This window comes from Ictidomys tridecemlineatus, chromosome 10 (assembly GCF_052094955.1).
Source record: "Ictidomys tridecemlineatus isolate mIctTri1 chromosome 10, mIctTri1.hap1, whole genome shotgun sequence".
Lineage (NCBI taxonomy): Eukaryota > Metazoa > Chordata > Mammalia > Rodentia > Sciuridae > Ictidomys > Ictidomys tridecemlineatus.
Window position 1 is genome coordinate 77,129,382 of NC_135486.1, and position 22,031 is coordinate 77,151,412.

At 41.8% G+C, this 22,031-nt stretch overlaps 1 protein-coding gene and 1 pseudogene across 2 annotated transcripts in view; one reads left to right on the forward strand and one right to left on the reverse strand.

Annotated features, from left to right (window-relative positions):
• Positions 1 to 608: 608 nt before the first annotated feature.
• The window catches only part of Ccdc3 (coiled-coil domain containing 3), a 105,288-nt gene continuing 83,865 nt past the window's right edge, over positions 609 to 22,031 (reverse strand). For both annotated transcript variants that reach the window (XM_005320269.4, XM_078023264.1), the window contains exon 3: positions 609 to 2,628. In XM_005320269.4, coding sequence (XP_005320326.3) covers positions 2,353 to 2,628 — 276 coding nt within the window. In that variant the 3' untranslated portion in view covers positions 609 to 2,352. The remainder of the gene's footprint in view (positions 2,629 to 22,031) is intronic.
• On the forward strand, positions 18,498 to 19,031 carry LOC101973596 (E3 ubiquitin-protein ligase RNF5 pseudogene; annotated as a pseudogene).

Sequence of the window (22,031 nt, forward strand, 5' to 3'; positions counted from 1 at the left end):
ATGCTAGCTGTGGTCCACAGACTGTCAACTTGTGACTCCTGGGTTTAAAGATTTGAGATTTTACCTGCCTCTTTCTTACAGTGTGATCTTAGAGAAGTCACTTGGCCTCCAGGTGCCTAAAAAAAGAAACTAAACAATGGCCTGCATCTCAGAGAAGGTGCTAGGACAGGCTAGCTAAAGTGTGTCAAGTTCTGAGTATTCTTGCAGTCGGCATTTCATGAAGCATAAAAGAATTCCTACTAGTATAATTCACAGGTGGCAAGAACGGGTGAGATGACCCAGGAGAAGGTAAAAGGGACCTGGGGAGTCTCCTTTGGCAAGAGACTGCAGTATGTTTCTGAAGACACTGATTAATGACACTGTTTGTCCCCAAGAGGAGCAAGCATGATACATTGCTTTTCTGCAGGTGGATTGAGAGATGGGAACCCAGGGAGAGACAGGGTTAGGCTGTGTCCGGATGGGGACAGTACAGCAGGCTTGAACTCAGTCTCCAGAGTGCCCCAGGTGTTATTCACAGGCACTTTCCCCAGAGGATAGAAATCACTTTTCCAGGCCAAAGCTGGAAATCCTGAAATTTTCCTGGCCCCAAAGAAACACTCATTGCCTCATTATTGTGGTTTATATCACTGCTAGTTATTTATTGGAAAAGCAGAACATAAGGCATCTGTAGGGATCCAGCTCCACAGTTCTCTAAGCCCTGGCTGTAAGTCACCTCTAGGCTTACCATTCCCTTGAGTAGGAGCAAAACTGCTTTAATGAAATGTCCCCAGGTTGAATAAACTAGAAAATGCATCTTGTGTTGCAGCATAATAAGAAGAATACAACTAACAAATTGGTGGCAGAAGCTTGGCAGTTGAGTGCCCCTGGGCCAAAGCTCCCATCCTATCTCCCCCTGGGGCAGCATCCTGACACCAAGACTTAAGTGACACAAGGTTCACATTCCTAGACTAGCTGCAATAGCAAGAAGCACTTGGCTTTCCTAACAGTAGAAAAGTGGAACTCTAAGAGTGATTGCAGTTTCTAATGGAGAAGGTGGTATCAGGAGCCCCAGAGTGCCCAGGGTGGTCTCTGGACGGCAGACCTTGATATGGGCCAACAGCTTCTTTTGGTGAAACAGCAGGGAAGGACACTTGGTTTTCAGGGCCACAACTGGAAGATAAACAAGAGCTGATCATTCAGCTGACTTAATAACACAGCTGGGGTTTGATCAAATGTGCTTAAGTGATTAGTGAATGCTCTTTTTTTTCTTCTTGTATTGCTTTAAAAGTTTTCTTTCCAAAGAAGTGCTTTGATTGTTTAAGGAACTAGTATAAACACAAGTGCACTAATGTGCAACTATTTTTACCAGGGCATAGACATGCCTCTCCCTTGTTGTTGTTGTTGGGGGTGAGGGGTGTAAATTTTCAGAAAGAAGCAGAAATTGGAATGCCTGCAGAAAGCCCTTTGAGAGCCTGTTTGGGAATGAGGTAAGGTTGCCCGATCTCAATAGGTGAAGAGGTGTCTTTGCAGAACAGTTCACAGTGTATTGGGGCAGCTCACTCGAAACTCAGAGACATTAGAAGCAATTACTGAGCAAACAAGAGGTTGGAAATTCAGTGGCCAAGCTAAATTCCAATTTGGGAGTGCAGTCTGATGGAACACGTGGGCCCATAAAGGCAATTGCCCTCTGGAGTCAAGTAATCTGTAGGTATTATCATCAATCCCGCGGAGCTGGTGTTGGGTATCAGGTATAATTCATCTTGTTTAATCACCAGCTACCCCACTCTGGACTCAAGTCCCTGACCTGTGATGAGCTCATTAACTAATAAGCTGCCTCAGCTGCCCGTAGAATGTTGCCCAGAGCAGGGATGCCCTGCACATTTGCGATTAGGCATCCTATTTCCAAAGATGGGGACAAGGGGGCATCAGAAGCTTCCAGGACTTGCTTTAGATCCCTCCTTGGGACTCATGCTTGTCCTGGATCTGGGAGCTGACTCTCTTCTGAAATAAAGACTGAACCCCTTGATGCTTTCTACACTGAGATTTTAAAATGTTTTCTCCCTACCCCGGGCACTTTCCAGACTGCCCCCATCCAAGAAGCTGAGGTCAGATTCTGGGGCAGCACATAGTCCCTGAGGATTCTGCTGCCTCTGGACTTCAGACACCATATTTGGGGTCACGCCAGCACGTAGGTTCTCATGCTAGGGCCAGCACCCCAGGGGAAAGCAAGAATGGACGCTTTATCCAGTTAGACCCTACCGAATGCATAACAGAACATCTCCTACAAGGTTTGAAATAGGTGCATGTACAAAAGCCGCGTCATCCCTAATTCCCACCGGGAAAGGCAGGGCCCCCATAGCCCTCTGCGCCCCGCTATCCCCGCAGGTAGGGGGCGCGCGCGGGCTCCCGCCCCAGGGCGTTGATGTGCGGCAGCGTGCCCGCCACTGCCGCCAGCTTCTCGCTGAGTTTCTGGTTCACCAGCTCCAGGTGGCGACCGTTCTTCCTCGCCTGCCGCAAAGACCTCTTGACCTTCTTCACCCGCTCGCGGAGCTGCCTGTTCCGCTTCTCCAGTGTGGCCACCTTCTGCTGCAGCTTCTTGACATGGTCCTCCTCCTCAAACAGCGCCTTCTGCACCGAGGAGCACATGAGCTGGGGACAGAAAGACCACGGAGGAGAGGCAGGTGAGTCTCGAGCTTCCCCGGGTGCTGCTAAGAGCCCAGCAAACAGCACAGCCCCGATAACCGCACCCTCTCATGAGAACAAACAGGGTGATGGCTTTGACGGTGATCTTGCCCTCCACCGGGTGAGTCCTGCCCTCAACCTAAAATACAAAACCCTGCCTTTGCTTTCTGTATTTGGCTTCCTTGAAGAATTTGGGTTTAAAGAGAGATTCTAAATAGTATCAGAGCAAAAAGGAAAGCTCTCCTGGGACTCAAAAGACCAAAGCTCTAAACAGGAAAGCTCAGAATTTGGATAGTTCACGGGAAAGAACACATAACTGTCATTTAAACCGCAGAAAAGACACATGTGCAAACGGTCACATGTACAAACATTACAGTATTGTTATTTAAAAGTAATCTATCATGCCCACTCAGAGAGGACTAGCTCAAATTATAGTAAATCTTTATGTAGTGGAAAAGTTTGACTCTTTCAAAGAATAAGGCAGCTTCTTCTGCATGCTTGGTGGCAGTGTGTTAAGTTTTGGTGTTAATATAAAAAGCCTGGTGCAGAACAGTGTAGATGATGTGATATCTGATATCCGTATGTATCTATACTTAAATATACACTATCCCTGAGAGAATATACAGGAAACTGTATCCAGGGAGGAGTGGGGACAGGAGGGAGAAATATTTTCACTGTGTACTCTTGTACTTTTTGAATTTTATGCTATATACTAATGTTACACACAGAGGTTTTCTCTCCTCTAGCTTCTTCTCCACCCGTTTTATATCATCAAGAGCTATAATCTCAAAGCCTTGACTTTGCTTAGAATTGGGGAGTCCTCCTTATCTGCAGGTTCTGTATCTGTGGATTCCTCATCTCTGTGGCAGTCAACCACAGTTCAAGAATATGTGGCAGGAAACAAATTCAGAAAGTTTCGAAAAGCAAAACTTGAATTTGCTGCATGCTGAGTGCTACCTTAAACCCACACAGGTGATGTGTAGGCATACCCAGCTGTACCTCCGTCTCTCTCCAACACTGGAGTGTTTGCCTTGTGTCTTGTTTGTGTACCGTGGAGTTAGGCCTATGATGGTTTGCACCTGTGCCGCACGTGTATCAACTTTTATCATTATTCCCAGAGCAATATACTAGAACAACTATTTACATGGCATTTACATTGTATTAGGTATTATGAGTAATCTAGAGATGGTGAAAGTATGCAGGAGACTGCCATTTTATGCAAGGGACTTGCACATTTGCAGATTTGGATATCCAAAGTGGGGGTCCTGGAATGGATCCTATGTGGATATTGAGGGAGCGCTGTATTCTTCAGGCCCCACCGCCTACCCTGCAATATGGTATGAGGTTAAAAGTGTAAACTGGGCTGGGCATGGTAGCACACACCTGTAATCCTAGCAGCTCGGTAGGCTGAGACCAAAGGATCGTGAGTTCAAAGCCAGCTTCAGCACAAGTGAAGCACTAAGCAACTCAGTGAGACCCTGTCTCTAAATAAAATACAAAATAGGGCTGGGGAAGTGGCTCAGTGGGCAAAGGTCCCTGAGTTCAGTCCCCGGTTAACCCCTCCCCCAAAAGTGTGGACTGGGTCAGGCTGCCGTGATTTAAGGCCTCCTCTACTGCTTCTGAGTGGTGTGGCCTCGGGCATACAGCTTTTTGGAGGGGGCCAGGGGGCTGCAAATTGAATAAGCTACATTTCCACTCCCTTTTAAATTTTTGAAACAGCTCCCTAAGCTGCTAAGGCTGGCCTCAAACTTGTAATCCTCCTGTCCCAGCCTGCAGAGTCACTGGGACTATAGGCATGTATCGCTGCAACAAACAGGACAAACTTCTTAAGCTCAGGGTAGTACACTCTGTGCTGCATCAGCCACACGGGCTTTGGGACAGAAAGATTTGTTCCCCCAGTTTCTTATACTCAGCTGAGTCTCTTTCCAGAACCTGCACCTGACTCAAGAGAGCTGCCAAAGATCACACCCCCTCCAGAGAGGCACCTGTATCCAATGACCAGCTAACCCAAGGGCAGGAAAACCAGAGCTGCTCATTCAAACTTGGACCATCTCTGAAGGACTATCTCAGTCTCAGAGCATCCCATGGGGGTAAGCTGGCCCTTACTGAAGTTGACATTGCAGGCCAGCCTCTCCTTCTGCCCACTCGTGCTTTCTCTCCTGCCATCCCTCCCCAAGTGTGTCCTTTAACCCTGGGGACATTCTCTGAAAGCTTCCTTCACACCCAGTCTCCTTCTGCACACTCAGTATCCTTCTGCACACTCAGTCTCCTTCTCAGGGAACTTGACTGGCAACCCTTGGAGTCCTCGTGTGTACCAAGGGATAATCATGGTTTTGGAGGACTGAATGGGTTTGACCTGAAAAGTGTTCCAAACCATCCTCTGTCAGTCACTGTTACAGAATAAAGTCTCTTAAAAGTCCTAACTTTTGTGATTGCACGTGGCCTACAGCTCTAGTCTTATTGTTCCTCTTTCTGTGTCACACACTTTATTCACAAAAACAAACAGGCTCCTGGTTGTTCCCTCCTGCATATTTTGGGGGCCTCTGCCACAGTCTTTCTTCTGCCTGGAGTGCTAGTCCCACCCCAGCCCTGTCTGGCAATCTTAGAAGCAGTCTGTAGGCCCACTTTGCCATGCCTCCCACAGTGTCCCCCACTGTATGTAGCACATCCCCCTGTGGGGGTCTATTAGCACCCTACATTTATTTATGCTCGGGGCAGAAGTCTCCACACCCTTGATGGATCACAAACTCTTTACGACCCAGTTCATGTCGGTCTTTGTAGTTTTGTTTCCCTGGATGTTAGAGGTGTATGATAAAAATCTGAGCCAAGTGACATTTTCTTAAAATACCTCCTATTTAATCAAGAGCTTTGGGCTCCTGTCACCATTATAGGGGAGACCACGTGTGCAACACTGCCCTCCTCTGGCCAGAATGAGACCCCTTAAAAAGAGAAGCAGGGTACAGGAAATTCTTGGGACAAATCATTATTTCTATTGTGTATGCAGAGGTATCTCTATACCTTAGGGTTCAATATCCCCAAGTGACTAGGATAAGCACTTTGTATCCACTCTCGTTTTCATGGTCTTTCTATAAGTTATGGCAGATTCTTTTTAAAAAAATTTTTTTTTAATTTGTAGTTGGACACAATACCTTTATTTTATTTATTTGTTTTTATGTGGTGCTGAGGATTGAACCCAGGGCCTCATCTGAGCTGGGCAAGTGCTCTACCGCTGAGCGATAGCCCCAGCCCCATGGCAGATTCGTAAACCAAGAATAGGGTAAAGGAGGATAAGCAAAATCTAAAACAAGAGGACAGGATTTTTACTTGACTCCTTGGATAGAATCCAATAGTGTTTCTGGAATGTAACATCCAAGAGAAATTGAAGGCATGTTTTATGACATTCTTTAGAAGCTACATCTTAAAACACAAACAGTGGAATGGTGAGGCTGGAGAGAGTACTTGTGAACAGAGCTCTTGCTAAGATACTGATACTCTTTGTAGGCATCCCCTTGGCCCCAGGGCCAGCCATTCCCTACTCTAGAGAAAGTGGTACAGCAGGAGAAACCTCGCCTCCCAGCAGCACTAACCAGCCAAGAGCAACCTGATGATCACTATGATCACCTGAACAACTCAAGAGGGAAGAGAGGAATGCCTTGACATTTGTGGATGTGCACAGGTGGGGGTAGGTATCATTGAGATGGAAATCAGTAATTGTGAGCTAAGTGTGGGAAGAATGGATGGGATGACTGAGTTCCTTAGTGAAAGTCATCCTGTGATCCATGCAACCTCTCTTTAGCATGAGTAGGAGCAAAAAGCCATCGGAGTAACTCATAATTATCCAATATTACTAATAACACCAACCATGACCTAGGCTTCCTTATGAAGCTGAAGGTCTCTATCTCAGTAGCAAAGAGGACTCTGTCTCCAGGAAGTAGGCTAATAGGAACTTAGGCAATGCCTAAAATAATGGAGCTACAGCCAAAGGTATGTAAAGGAGACCTCCTGAATCCTGGCCATCACCCCCAAAGAGAATTCCATCTTTCTGATTAAAAATGCAAGAACTTCTAGAGGAAAGCTATGCTTTCAAATATGTGTGTTTCTTTAAGAAACTTCTCTTTCTCTGGAATTCTTTCCAAATGAAATCAATCTCTTAAAAACTGCTGTGTTAAAAAAAATGCTATATACTCATTTATCTTTGTGGAATTTTTTTTGGTAAATTAAGATAAGGAGAGGAAAGGCCAGATTAGGCTGAAACAGGTTCTACTGCATTTTCTTTGAAGAAGGACGAAGGAAAACAGTCTTATAGGGCAGCCCCCAAGCCACAGATTCCTGCCACACAGCCCTTCCTCCACCTCATCCCACCACTTCCGATGGCTGAGGCTGAGGAATCATTTGGCTGCCAGATGCCAGATGCTGAAGCACCTCCAACATTCTCCTGGTTCTCCTTAGGCACAGTGTGTCTCTGGAAGTTTCCAAGTGGTGACAGGACACCTGCTGCGGGGCAGATGGAAAGACTGCTGCAGGGGAGCCTGCTCTTTTACTTTCAACAAGACAAAAGTGAGGCTGGAATATCTATTCTTCCTCATCTTTTAAAAATAACACGTTTTAAAGCTATAAAAGCAACATGCTGATAAATAGAAAAACTTTTTTAAAGATCAAAAAAAAATTAAAACCATCTGTAGTTCTATTGCAGAAAGATAGCCTCTGTTGACATTTGAATGTTTTCCTAGTTTGATTCTATGGGCATAGCTAAGGATTTTAAACAAAATTGGAATGTTGCCACTATTGAATGTTCCAAGTTTTTTTCCCCTTGATGCTTTACCATGATTATTTTCCAAACACTGGTTTGCACACTTCTTACATTGAAGCGCTCAAAGGAGGGAGCATACAGTAGTTCCTCCTTACCACCATGACCTGCAGGTTCATGAATCATTAGTTGTCATTTCTCCTCTATCCTCATGCCCACAGGCTGAGGGACAGGCTATGGGAAGCATCCTTGGGGCTGAGTAATCTTAATGTGGCTTTTTGGTCACCTGTCTTCAAAGACAGGACAGATTATCATGAGTTCCTCACTTGGCGATTCTCCTGAAAATTTTCTATTTGATTTGTGGTTTTCCCCAGGAAGTTCAGATGCTTTCAATCAAGATCTTGAAAGGTAAAGGATATGTCTTCACATTATCTAGAATCACCCCAATCATTTCTAAACCATTATGATTCCTATATATTCATTACAGCAAGAAGCATTTTTCTGTTCCTGGGAACTGTATAGTGCAGAAGTTTTTCCTGAATTATTCTGCAATACACCTGTAAACTTTGCATCTAGGCTTACAAAAAGTATGTTTAGAAATTGCTTCATGGCAGTGGGGAAATACTGAGAAGGTTCTTGTCTTCACAGCTGCTTTTAATTTAAATAACCACCTACAAAGACAAGACAAAGTGTGCTTTCTGAAATGTAAAAAATAAGGGAAGGGCAGTCCAAAAGCAACAACAAAGACAAAGAGCTTGCCTTTTTAACACTTCATTCCTGCTCTTGGGATTCAAAAAGGAAAAAAAGAAATTCTAGAGTGGTGATCAGCAAACCATAGCCTGTGGCCAAATCTGGCCCATCACCTCTTTTTATGAATAAAGTTTTATTAGAACACAACAACACTTGGATATTTACATTCATCAGTAGCAATTTTATTGCACAAGGGTAGGGCTGGGTACATGGGACAGAAACTGTTGGTTCATAGCCTAAGATATTTAACCATTTGGCCCTTTGTAGGGAAATATCTGAACCCTGACTCAGGGGGAGGTAATGCAGCAGCTGAAAGCTGGATGGGTTGGGAGGGAAGATGGTCTACAGTCAAAAAATGAAGGGAATGCAAAGGGACAGAAAAACATCTGGTACCAGAGCCTCCCAGGAATCCCCCATCCACACCTCCATCTTTCTACATTGGGTTGAATCACTGGTTTGTTATTAGCTCCTTGGGAGGCCAGGCCAGAGCTCAGGGTCCTGCCAATCCTTGTCAAGGATCCTTTGAACTCCATCTGCTGTCTGCTGACTGCTGTCAATTTCAAACATTCAAATGGAAATTGACGAACCAGCTCTTTCCCACATGACTAATCAACTGTTTCTAAAATGTTTCCTCCAACAACAATGGAAAGGTAAGCTTTCTAGAACTTAGAGCCATAGAACGTCTAGAGACTGTAGAGAGCAGAGGCCAAGATTCCTTCACTGTGATTCAGGGGCTCTGTGGGGCTTCAACTGACCAGGTCCTCCGCCACCCTCTTTGGCCCTTTGGTAAACAGGCTGGGAGTGAAACTTGCTTCAGCATCCTTTAAATCCCTTGAGCATAAGAGCAGTGTGAGGAGGTGGCTGGGGGAGTCACACCCACACAGAGTGGTTTCCTAAGGGATTCAACAGGACCAGGCTGGATGACACCCAGAGTTGCTGACACACCCAATCTCGGAAGTGACAGCAGGGCAGTTCTTCTGAGGACTGTCTGGAGGAACAACCTGGGATTCCAATGACTATTTGACTTGGCAGCGGTTCTTTGCTCCACCCAAAGTCAAAAGAGCAGTCTCTTGTGTGCCAGGAGCCCAACAGAAGAGAAAGCATGTACCCCAGACAGGCTCGTCAGCCAGAGGTGAGGCAAGTGCAGTGAGGGTCGAACAGGAGGTCTGGGGCTCTGAGCTGGAGCAAGAGATTTTTCCACTTAGCTGAGGCTGGCCCCAGCTGTCTGTCCCATGTCTCCCACCCTGGTACCCAGGGAAGAAACAGCTGAGCATCACCAGTAGGAATGGGTTTGAGTTGGGCAAAACTGGCCCTGAATCCTAGCTCATAGGATTTGACATAGCACATACTAAATGCCTGTTCGGTAGAAAATGGAGCCCACTGCTCCCCATCACCTTATAGGGGGTCTTGCTTGCGTCTATGAACCTACCTTAACTTGCTGTCCTCATATAAAATGGGCATAATAATGCCTCTTTCTAGAACAGCTTTAAAGATTAAACCAGGTCGTGTACATAAATCATTTCACATAGCACCCAGTATAAGAATGCATGGATTTTTAAATTTTTATTATTATTTTTTTACCATGTATCCCAAGCCTGACGTTACTTACTGAATTTCTCTTTTCTGACCACACTGGGTTCTCTGAAGTCTCTAGGCCTTTGCATTGTCTGGTTCCTGGTACTTAGAAAATCTCTGTGACATACCCCTCACCTCATTATCCAATGCATGACATTCTGTGTATTCTCCAAGTCTGGTCTCGGGGAGTCCTCTTCTCTGGGTGGCCTTTCTGATTCTTACAAGCAGAGCTCTGTAATCTTGCCTTGATTCCATTGTCAAGTGCATAAACCTCATTGTCATTTTCTGATTAGCCTGTCTCCCAGACCTTGAGCCCCTTAAGCTCAGGGACAGAACAAAGCTATGTCTTCAGACAGATCCACTACACAGTGAGGTCTATAGAACACTCGTGGGGTGCTTTCCTGGGGACCAAAGTTGTTTTTGTTTTTTGTGAGCTAGAGTTGAAGGAATACTGCGTGCTATGTCTTTCCCTTTGCTATCATATGCACTGACAGTCTTGGGCACTGGTTAAGCAGACTTCTCTGTTTTTCCATGAATCTCATCAGACCATGGAAAAGCTCCCCAACACACAGCAAGAATGGACTGCAAGAGTGAGCAGCCAGCCCTCTCAGCTCTGCACAGTCTTCTGCCTTTTCCCAGGGAGTTGTGCAAATGTCTTATATGATGTAAAGAAGACTGGGAAATGCTAGGTTATGAAGGGTGAAGATTCCGACCCCCAGTACTTCTCTAGACCTACAAAGGGGAAGAATGCTGAAACCACAGCTTCTCGGGTATGAAGCTAGCCAGCTCTTCCATGGCATCTCCGGCTGCAGGGGGGGAGGGCAAAGGGATTGATGGTAGAGCCTCTTCCCTACACCCGGCAGTTGATCCTGCTCTTGTTGGACCAGGGAGGTCACAATAATTTCTGCTCAGGCTCTTGGTGTGCAGACCCTGGCTGAGTGAAGTGTGCCGAGCCACCAGCTAGCTCTTTCACTCCACATCTTGGGTTATTGCTGTTGCCCATAGGAAGGGTCATCAGCCAAATCAATGCCTGACCTTTGCCCCTGGGTCCCTGAACTCAGTCCAGGAAGAGCTCAAGGCAGCCCCTCCTGAGGGTCTGGCATAGAAACAAGGCCGCTGAGAGCTGCCAAGCTGGACCATGGACCAAGCATCCTGTGCAAGGAAAGGGGATCAGCTCCACCCCTGCTCCCATCCCACTGGTGTGGTCAGCCGGACCCACCTTTGAACGGAGACCTTTTGCTGACTTGGATACTGGCTGATTAGGGTTCTGCTCCAGTTCTTTTGGTGAAAAAGGCAGCCCAGGGCCAGGTCCACGGTGTCCCCTGGCCATGGCTACTGTTTGCCGGGCATTTTTGTCACTACTGGCTGCAAACTCCAAGGGCTCCCGCCACCCGCCTGCTGGGGAATGTGATGGCAATTTACGAGCTGTGAGCCACTCATGTTTACTTCTTAGAGACTGATGACTTGTCCACACAGCCACGTCCAGGGCCTGACTCAGCTGACAGACTGTTTATTTGGGAGTTTATCAAACTTGGACTTGGGTTTTTCTGCTACTGAACTAAGGTGGCCCTGGAGCTTGGGCACCCTAGACTTGCGCTCCTTAGTTTGCCAAGAGCTGGGGTATAATTCAGCAAGACCTTGCTTTACACGTGGCTCTCCGGGTTGCTGGCCATGTTCTACCTTCTTTCTTAAAGTAGAGGTACTGCTAATATGGCTGAGAAAGGCCTAAATGCATTTGGTTAGCTTTAAAGTCCCAAACCCCGACTGTGGTTATTACATACTGCCAGGCTCAGTCAATAATTTAGGTCCCAGAATCCATTTTCAGTTAATACTTTATTCAGTAAAAATATTATTGGAAAATCTGTAAACAACAGCTGACAAATAGATACTGAAGCACAGTGATATGAGTTTCTGCCAATTCAAGGGTTGTCTTTCCTGGCTTAGTATCTGGCACAAATCCCTGCAAACTTGAAAATTTTAACATGGACAACATTTCTATGTGGAAAATATTAGATTACAGAACCCTACCAAGTATGTGGTTTTGGCCAAACCCTGTAACAAATGAAAAATGGATACTATTTGTGAGATGAAAAGTTAAATATGCCTTAATTATTATTCTGTTATGCAAAAATCCTAAGTTATTCCTCACTACTGCTTCAACAGTTGGCTGTTCCATCTTCCTAGAATGTTCTTCCACACTCTGCATGGCAGGCTTATTCTCATCCTGGTTCCTGTGTAACTTCTTAGATAGCTTCTCACAAAATCCTGCAAGTGGCTTCCCTTGATGAGTCTTGTCATCACCTTGCTCGTGTGCTTAGTAGCATTATTGGGTTTACTTATTAATGGTCAATTGTCTATTTCTTCCACTGCAAAACAGGGCCTTTTATCTTATTTTTATTGTTATGGCTCCTTAGTACTGCTTTTTTTTTTTTTTTTTTTTTTTTGATGAGGGGCAGGATTTGAACCAGGAACTGAACTCGTGGACACTCAACCATTGAGCCACATCCCCAGCCCTAATTTTATTTAGAGACAGGGTCTCCCTGTGTTGCTTAGCACCTCACTTTTGTTGAGGCTGACTTTGAACTCTGTCTTCCTGCTTCCACCTCCTGAGCCACTGGGATTATAGGCGTGCACCACTGCACCCAGCTCAGTACCTCTCTTTGACATATAGTTAGGCTTCAAGAGCAGAATCATTGAATGAATAATAAATTATAAAACTATCATATGCTAATCTTTTAAAAATTGGAAGCTACTAAGAAATAGAAAAGATAGTTGCCTAAGATCTCACCAAAGATGACTTTTATTCCTTTTTACTGACAAGTTTTTTTAGCAATTACGTATATATTGTGGAAGGGCTAAATGGAGTTAACCTGCATTACCTATTTTCTGTAGTGAGGACACAAAATCTACTCTTCAAAAACTCTCTTCTTTTAGCAATTTCATATGTATATTGTGATTGTGTGTATTCACCATAATGTACAATAGATCTCTTGAACTTAGTATTCCTACCTGAAATTTCATATCCTTTGACCAACATGCCCCCACATCCCACCCTCCTTCCCTTACCCCCTGATAATAGCCATTCTGACAGGGGTAGGTGATGAGTCATGATTTTAACTTGCTTTCCCCGAGGACTTTGCTAATACACCTACTGGACATTTTGGAGAAATGTTGATTCCAGTTCTTTGTCGTATTTCCATCAAGCTGTTTTGCTGCTGAGTTTAAGTTCTTTATATATTTTTTTTTATGTTAACCCGTTATGGGACATAGGGTTTGTGAATATTTTCTTGCATCCCATAGCCTTTTTTAGCCTACTGATTTTTGTTGGTCTTGCAGAAGTTTTTTAGTTTGATAAAATCCCAATTTGCCTATTTTTGCTTTGTTGCCTGTGCTTTTAGGGTCAAATTCAAAAAATCCTCGCCCAGACCAATGTTCTAGAGCTTTCCTTCTGTGAATTTTTCCAGTGGTTTATTTTTATTTTTTTTAACAGTTTAAAGTGTTATAGTTAAGATTCTAATCCATTCAGAATTGATTTTAAAAAGTGTAAGATGAGGGTCTAATTTCATTCTTTGTGGATATTCATTTTCCCAGCACCATTTATTGAAAAGAGTACCCTTTCCCTGGACTGTGTTCTTGGCATTAATGTAATAAATAAATAGAATGTTGGTGTGGATTTATTTCTGGACTCTCTTCTGTTAGCCTGGTTCAATGTGTCTGTTTTTATTCCATGCTGGGTTTTATTTATTTATTTATTTATGGTAGTTGTAGATGGACAGCATGCCTTTATTTTATTTATTTTTATGTGGTGCTGAGGATTGAACCCAGGGCCTCACATGTACTATGCAAGCACTCTGCCACTGAGCTACAACCCCAGCCCTATTCCACGGTATTTTGATTACTACATCTTTGTTGTGTATTTTGAAGTCAGATAATGTGATGCCTTGAGCTATGTGCTCAAATATGTCTTGGCTATTTGGGATCTTTTGTAATTCTATACACATTTTAGGATTTTTTTTTTCTATTTTAGTGAAAGATGTCACTGGAATTTTGGTTGGGATTGCATTAAATCTGTGGGTCGTTTTGGCTAGTATGAACATTATAACAATATTTCATTCTTCTAGTTCATGACCATATCCATTTGTGTCATCTTCAGGTTTTTTCATCAATATTTTCAATAGTTTTCACTGTAGAGATGTTTCACCTCTTCTGTTAAATCTGTTCCTAAGAATTTTTATTCTTATAGCCATTATAAATGGGATTGTGTTCTTGATTTCTTTTTCAGAAAATTTGTGTGTAGAAACACTCCTGAGTTTATCTGTTGATGTTATATCCTGATACTTCACTGAATTCATTTATTTTTTTTAAATTTTTTTGGTGTTTGAGGGTTTTCTGTGTATAATAAGATCATCTTATTGCAAACAGGGACCATTTAACTATTTCTTTTCCAATTCATAGGACTTTTCTTTCTCTTGCCTAACTGCTCTAGCCAGGACTTCTAGCACTGTGTTGGATAGAAGTTGGGAGACTTGAGGGTCTTGGTCTTGTCTTTTTTACCTTAGAGGAAAAGCACCTCTTCACCATTGAGCACGATATTAGCTGTGGTTTGTCGCATAGTTTTTATTGTATTGGCACCATTCCTTCTATACCTAATTTATTGAGTGGTTTTTTTTTTTAATCATGAAAGGATGTTGAAATTATCAAGTGCTTTTTCTGTGTTGGTTGAGACCATCATAGTTTCTGTCCTCCATTCCATTCATGGTCTATACTTCATTTATGGATTTGTCTAAGTTGAACCATGCTCACATCCAGGGATAAATCCCACTTGATCATGGCGGTTGGTCTTCTTGCTGTTGAAATGGGTTTGCTGCTATTTCTGCTAAGAATTTTTGCATCTATTTTCATCAGAAATTTTGGCATGAACTTTTCTTTTTCTGTAGTGTCCTCGTCTAGCTTTTGTATCAGGGGAATACTGTAAAATGAGTTTGGAAGGATTCCCTCTTATTCAATTTTTGAAAGTGTTTTAAGAAGGACTGAGGTTTGTTTTTTAAATGTTTGGTAGAATTCAGCAGTGAAGCCATTTGGTCCAAGGCATTTCTCTGATGGGAGACTTTTTACCACTGATTCAGTCTCCTACCTTATGACTCATCTCATCAGATTTCCTTCCTTCACTTCTTTTCTATCTCTTTCTCCTGCTATACCCACCCCAACCCTGTGCCCTAGACCTTCTATGTCTTCATGATTTAGTCTTGGTAGGTGATATGTGTTTAGGAATTTGTCCCTTTCTTCTAGATGTCCAATTTGTTGGCATATAATTGTTTATATGAGTCTTTTGTAATCCCTTTGTATTTCTGTAGTGTCACTTCTGATTTCTTCTCCTCCTTTATTTATGATTTTATCTGTTTTTTTCTTAGTCTAGCAAAAATTTTATCAATCTTCTTTATCTTTAAAAAATACCCCAAATCTTAGTTTCATCAATATTTTATATTTTCCTAGTCTCTTTCATGTATTTCTTCTCTGATCTTTATTTGCTTCGTTTTTCTTGCTGTTAGGGTAATGTTAGATTACTTGTTTGGGGTGTGTGTGTGTGTGTGTGTGTGTGTGTGTGTGTGTTGCTGGGGATTGAACCCAGGGCTTTGTGTATGTGAGGCAACACTCTACTAGCTGAGTGGGATTTTTTTTTTTTGATGTGGGAATTCATTGCTATAAATGTCCCTCTTGGAACTGATTTTGTTACATCCCATAAGTTTTAATATATTGTTTCCATATTTGTTTTATCTCAAGATATTTTTTCATTTCCTTTAAAAGTTCTTCTTTAAACTTCTGTATACTCAGGAGCATGTGATTTTTCTGAAATTACTCCCATTACTTATTTCTAGTTTCATACCATTGTGGTTGGAAAAGATACTTGATATGATTTCAGTCTTCTAAATTTGTTAAGACTTGTGGCCTAACACATCCATCCTGTAGAATATGCCATGTGAACTTGAGAAGAATGTGTATTCTGCTGCTCTTGAATAAAATGTTCAATATATTTCCATTTGGTCCATTTGGTCATTAAGTCCCAAGTTTTCAATTCTGATTATTTCAATGAAATTAATACATGTTCATTAAAATAGGTTAGAAATCATATATATAACTTTTATATTAATAAATTCTGATATATAATTATGATATGTACTATGTTTAAGTTTTCATAGGTGTTCCACATTTAGAACAATGGTATAAAATGAGTTAAGCCTAATGTTATCTTACTGATTTTTCTATTTGGATAGTATGTCCATTGCTGAAAGTAGGATATTGAATTACATCTCTTATTGTGTTGCATACAAATCAAATCTATTAATATTTGCTTTATACTAAGTGCTCTGTTGGGCACCCATGTAGTTACAATAGTATATCTTGGTGGATTGATCCCTTTGTTACTATATAATGACAGTTTTTAACTTAAAATATATTTTATTTCAGTATAGCTATCCCTGCTCTGTTTTGGTTTCTGTTTGTATGAAATATCTTCCTCCATTCCTTCACTTTTAATTTTAAAAGTGAAGTGTTCTCACAGGTAAAGTGAATATCTTGTAGGCAACTTATAATTGGGTCTTTTCTTGTTTAAAATCCATTCAACCACTGGAATGGATTATGTCTTTAAAAAAATTTTTTTTTCTTAGTTGTAGATGACACAATACCTTTGTTTTATTTGTTTATATGTGGTGCTGAGGATGGAACCCAGTGCTTCACATATGCTATGCAAATGCTCTACCACTGAGCTACAACTCCAGCCCTGATTGTGTCTTTTGATAAAAGAATTTGATGCCTTTATATTTGAGGTAAGGCATCTTATCACTTCCATTTTCTTGTTTCTTCATTGTTTTCTGGAATTATTGTTTCTTCCTTTCTTGATAATTTCCTTTGTAGTTAGATGATGTTCTCTAGGGTATTTTTTTATTCCTTTGTGTATCTATGATAGCTTTTTGCTTTGTGGTTACCATTAGGCTTACATCAAATGTCCTATAGTTACAATAGGTTATTTTACACTAATAACTGATCCCATTTTTTAAAAATCTATAGTTTCAGTCCATCCCACCCCACATTTTGTTTTTATCTTTTTAAGATAAAAGAGATTTTAAGAGATTATGATAGCTATTGTTTTTTAATAGTTTTGTCTTTTTTAACCTTCATACTAAAGATAGGTACCACCATTACATATCAGAGTATTCTGAATTTGTGTACTTATTTTTACTAGTGAGTTTTATACCTTTATGTTTTCATGTTACTAATTAATGTCCTATTCTTTCAGCATGAAGAAACCCCATTAGCATTTTTTGTAAGACATATTTGCTGATGAACCCCTCAGACCTTATTTCTCTGGGAAAGTCTTCATTTCTTCTTCATTTCTGCAGATAACTTTGCTGTATATAGTATTTCTGGTTAGCTGTTTTTTTGTCTTTTGTTTTAGCAGTTGGAATATATCATTCCACTTTCTCCTGGCTTCTGAAGTTTCTTTTGAGAAATCTGCTCTATTATTGGAAATCCCTTAATTTATAATTTGTTTCTCTTGCTGCTCTCAGGATCCTGTTTGTCTTTGATTTTTGACAGTTTGATTATAATGACTTGGTGTGGTTTTGTTTGGATTGAATCTGACTGGAGACTTTTGACTTTCCTATACCTGAATATTTGTATCTTTATCCAAATTGTTTTTCTTATTATTTCTTTAAATAGCTTTCATATCCTTTTCTCTTTTCCTTCTTGAGCTCATATAACTGAAATTTTGCTTTCTTGATGTAAGCCCATACATTCTGAAAGGTTTTTTCATTCCTTTTCAATCTTTTTTTTCTCCTCATCTGACTATATATTTTCAAATTAACATCTTTGAGCTCAGATTCTTTCTTCTGCTTGATCAATTCTGCTTTTGATTTTCTCTTGCATTTTTCTTTCCATTCATTGTATTTTTCAGCTCCAGAAATTTTTAATCATTTTAATCTCTCAGTTAATTTGTTTTGGTCATTTATTATTTTCCTGATTTGCTGACTTGTTTTCATATACTTTCTTGAAGTTTGATCAGCTTCCTTAAAGCAATTATTTCAAATTCTTTGTCAGGTAGTTCATGCCATCTCTTTAGGGTCAGTTACCAGTGCTTCATTTGTTTGGGTTTTGTGTGTGTGTGTGTGTTTACATGCTTTCCCAATTGTTCAAGATCCTTATAGGGTATGTGTTCTGAACAGCTAGGGAAGTGGGGACTTAGTACAGTCTTTGAAGACTGGTTTTGTCTGGGGAAGTCCTTCACTTGTCTCTACTAGACTGGATGTTAACTGGATCCATGGGGGCTGTGTTAGTCAGAGTCCTCTAGAGGAACAGAATCAACAGGAAGTATGACGAGAAAAGGGGGAATTTTTAGGTTGTCTTACACAACCAGAAGTGGAAAGGTGAATCTCTACCCTTCCACTAAGCCCTAGAAGCACAGTTTTATATCACAAACATTACACTATCTTTTCTTATTTCTGACACAGTTATGAAGTTGTTTCTGTTCATGGAGAGTAGTTCAAATTGATGTTTCTGTGAGTGAGACAAGTACTAGAGAGTCCTGTTCTGTAATTTGCTGATGTTTGCCTCTTAAAACATAGTGATTTTAGGGTGATTTAGGGTGTGTGTGTGTGTGTGTGTGTGTGTGTGTGTGTGTGTGTGGTTTTTTCTTTTTGTGAATTTTGCTTTTAAAACTTCCATTGCCAGGGTATGTAGGGGTCCAGGGATGCAGGGGACAGAACTGGCCATGGCATCAGCAGGGGTGGAGGATTGGAGCCCCTGAAGGTCCAGACTGCCAGTAAGTCGGGGCAGTTGCGACCTTCGAATGCAACATGTTTGGAGACCGCTCAGGAAGCTGTGGTCAGTGTGTGTGGCCACCTGTACTGTTGGCCCTATCTTCCTCAGAGGCTGGAAACACAGCCAGAGCAGCAAGAGTGCCCAATGTGCAAAGCTGTCATTGGCAGAGAGAAGGTTGTCCTGCTTTGTGGACGAGGGAGCCAGAAGCCCCAGGATCCCAGATTGGAAACTCCACCTCACCCCCAGGGCCAGTGACCTGCTCCAGAGAACAGGGGGAGACTCCAGCCACTAGGTGATACCAGGGGTTTTCACTTCTCATTGGGTGTTGGTGCTTTTTCCTGTGATACCAACTGTCTTCAATGCTTGTGAGCCTTTTCGCAGGGACGCAGGGGTGGGTCTGGGACAGGGTCACCCGGCCTCCAGCTGGCAGAATTCCCTCTTCCTCTTTCTCGCCATCTTCTTTTTCTGGCTGCTCTGTATTTGAGCTGTCTCCTTCCTGCCCACCTCCAGCCAGAGGAGGCTCAGTACTGGGGAGTCCCTTCCTTACTTCTGGAACGCCATTCCCTGACCCATCCATTTCCTTTGGCTGAGGCCAACCCTGGCCACTTTCCAGGAGGGAATGGGAAGGAGCAGGGACATCTGTGCATAGGATGAGAGACCTGCCTCTGAACTCTCACTACCTTGCTAGGAAGTAACTAGCTTCCAGCCCTGGGGAAGGAGGGCAGATTGAAAAGAGGGCCCATTTCTTCTCTCCCCTAATCTTCTACTTCCCCTGATTTCTCCATTCCTCTTCTTGTTGATTGAATTTTTCTCTCCCCAGTGCCTAATATGAGTTCTGACTCTAAATACTCCCCCCACTACCTCCTTTATTACAATCTCAATAGAAAAGGTAAAATGTTTTTTTTAAAAAAAAAACTTCCATTGCATAAAATAGCTGAGGTGTTGCATTAGTTTAATGGCTACAAAAATTTCATTTAAGATTATTTCTTAATTTATTTAACTATATATACACTTTCTATAGGATTCTCAAGCTGTTCTTAAATTCTGTACTATTTTAAGTAATGTTAAATATTTCAAAACACCACATTTTTCTGTATCAAAATTATTTCTTTAAGACTGATACTAGAAAGCAAAATTATTATAAGAAAAATGTCTTAGTATTTTGGTTTGTCACCAATTTTTTTTCTAAAAATCTCACGCTGACTTAAGGTTTTATTTTTCATATTTGTATCTTTGAATTGCCTCTGAGTATAAGGCATGAAGCAAGCATATAAGTAAAACTCTTCTGAACAGAAAATCAATTGTTCACTCATATTTTAGTAAATACTCCTGCCCTTCCCATGCACTTGTATTGCCTCTGTCTTTAGGAGTTAGACTAAGGTCTGATATATCAGACTAAGGTCTAATATGGCCAACTTTGTCCTAGTCAGGTAAGGGTTAATATACCAACACCATATGGCTTTTATTAGTTATATAACATGATAGGATTTTTTTCCCAAAAAATATCTTGGCTAAAATTCTTAAAGTACAGAAGGATTCCATAAAGATCTTAAAATATACTAAGAAACCTGTGTCGTTCCATACATATTTTGAATGGATTAAAAACCACATAGAATAATTTGATTATTACAAAGTTAAACTTTAAAAAATTAATTCAAAAGTATGTGCTTCTGTGATCAGTTTCCCTGCCCATTATTTTTTTCTTCAATACACTCTTGGTTCTTTCTTTTATTTCTAGTCAGGGAATAAAGCCATGAAATTTTATGTTTCATTATGGCTTTAACGCATGAAAGTCGCATTTTCCTCTCCTCTCATTATCTATGTAGAAAAATATGCACAGATGTTCTCCAGGGAGATAAACAAGGATGATCACTGCAGATTGAAAGAGGAGGAACAACTTTAATGCTTATCAAACCTATGGAATGCTATCTGCAATTAAAAAGATGAAAAGGGAAAGATCCCCAAGTGGGAAGAAAAAAACCCACCAAGTTTTTGAACTAGTCATATAAATAATATCATTCATGAAAAAAATTAACTAAGTTTTAAAGATGCCTGTATAGGTGTGTGAAGTCCTAGTCAGAGGTCTGGAAGGGTCTTTACTATTAATGGGTGGGTTTGTCAGTTTTATGTTACTGGGACAAAATACTTGAGAAAATAAAGGAGGAAAGATTTTGGCTCACAGTTTGGGGGTGTTCAGTCCATGGTTGCTTTGTCCCATGGCTGTGGGCTTATGGTAAAGCAGAGCATCATGATGGAGAGTGCATAGCAGAGCTGGTCACCTATGGTGACTAAGAAGCACAGTAAGAGGGCACAAGGGTCCTCAAGGGCATGTCTACAATGACCCTCCTACTAGGTCCCACTTTCTAAGGGTTGCACCATTTCCCAGTAGCACCATGGGCTGGTGTCTGAGCCTTTAGTATATGGCCTTTGGGAGACATTGCAGATCCAAGCCATAATAACAATGGTTGTCTCTGGGGAGGACTCAGAGTGTAAAGGAAGCTGTGGTTTTACTTGTAACACTTACACTTGCACAGTCAATGTATTCACACATGCTTAAAATATTACTCATTCCTAAGAACATAAATTTAAGTGTCATTGTCTTTGGAGAGATTGTCAGCTCCTGGGTGGCATTACTCTTGCATTTGTCTGGGTGTCTTGCAGTTCTGTCTGTATACACTCAGCATATACTTGGTGCCCTACACAGAGCCATGGCATTAGCTCCCAGGGACGTGTGCTGTGGCTAAGTCCTCACCCTGCATGAATCACAAAGACTTTGCAGTTCCAAGTTTAGGTAAGAAAAGCTATACTCAGAAAAGGGAAGGTCTAGACCAGGGACAGGCAGCATCCAGGAGCCTGGTCATGAGTGGAACTGAGGCTTCCCAACCACAAGTCACAAATTCCATGCAGGTGGTCAGGAAGGATTCTCATCATTATGTCCTGTCAAGTGAAAAAGGAGCATCTGCTAAGCATGCTGAGGCACTGGGACATCACATGTGGACAGTTCAGAGCTGTCTCCAGCTGGGAGAGGGGTGGTTATCTATCTAGGCAGGAAGCTCCCTAGACTAGGGACCTTTGTGCTTCATGACAGCCTGGTGTTAGGTATCGTTTATTGAGCACTTACTATATACTAGGCTATTAGTTTGGGACATATTCCCTTTTAAATTCTGATGCTGATGCTCAACCCAGATGGTAGTTTTTGCTTTTATCACTATTTATAGATTATAAAACTGAAGCTCTGAGAGTCACTTGCCTCAGACCACATGAACTTGAACTTGAAATCAGACCATCTGTCCTAAAAGATGTGTCCCTCTGCTCATAGCTCTGCGACAGGCCAAATGCTGGTGGGGACACTTGAGGTCTTAAATGGAGAATAGTTAACTTGCAAACCAGAGGCCTAGCAGCCCATCTAAGATCATTCTTCTCAGTTACCAACCACCTCCTAATAACTCTCAAGAAAAACATGGGCAAACTACACATTAAGATA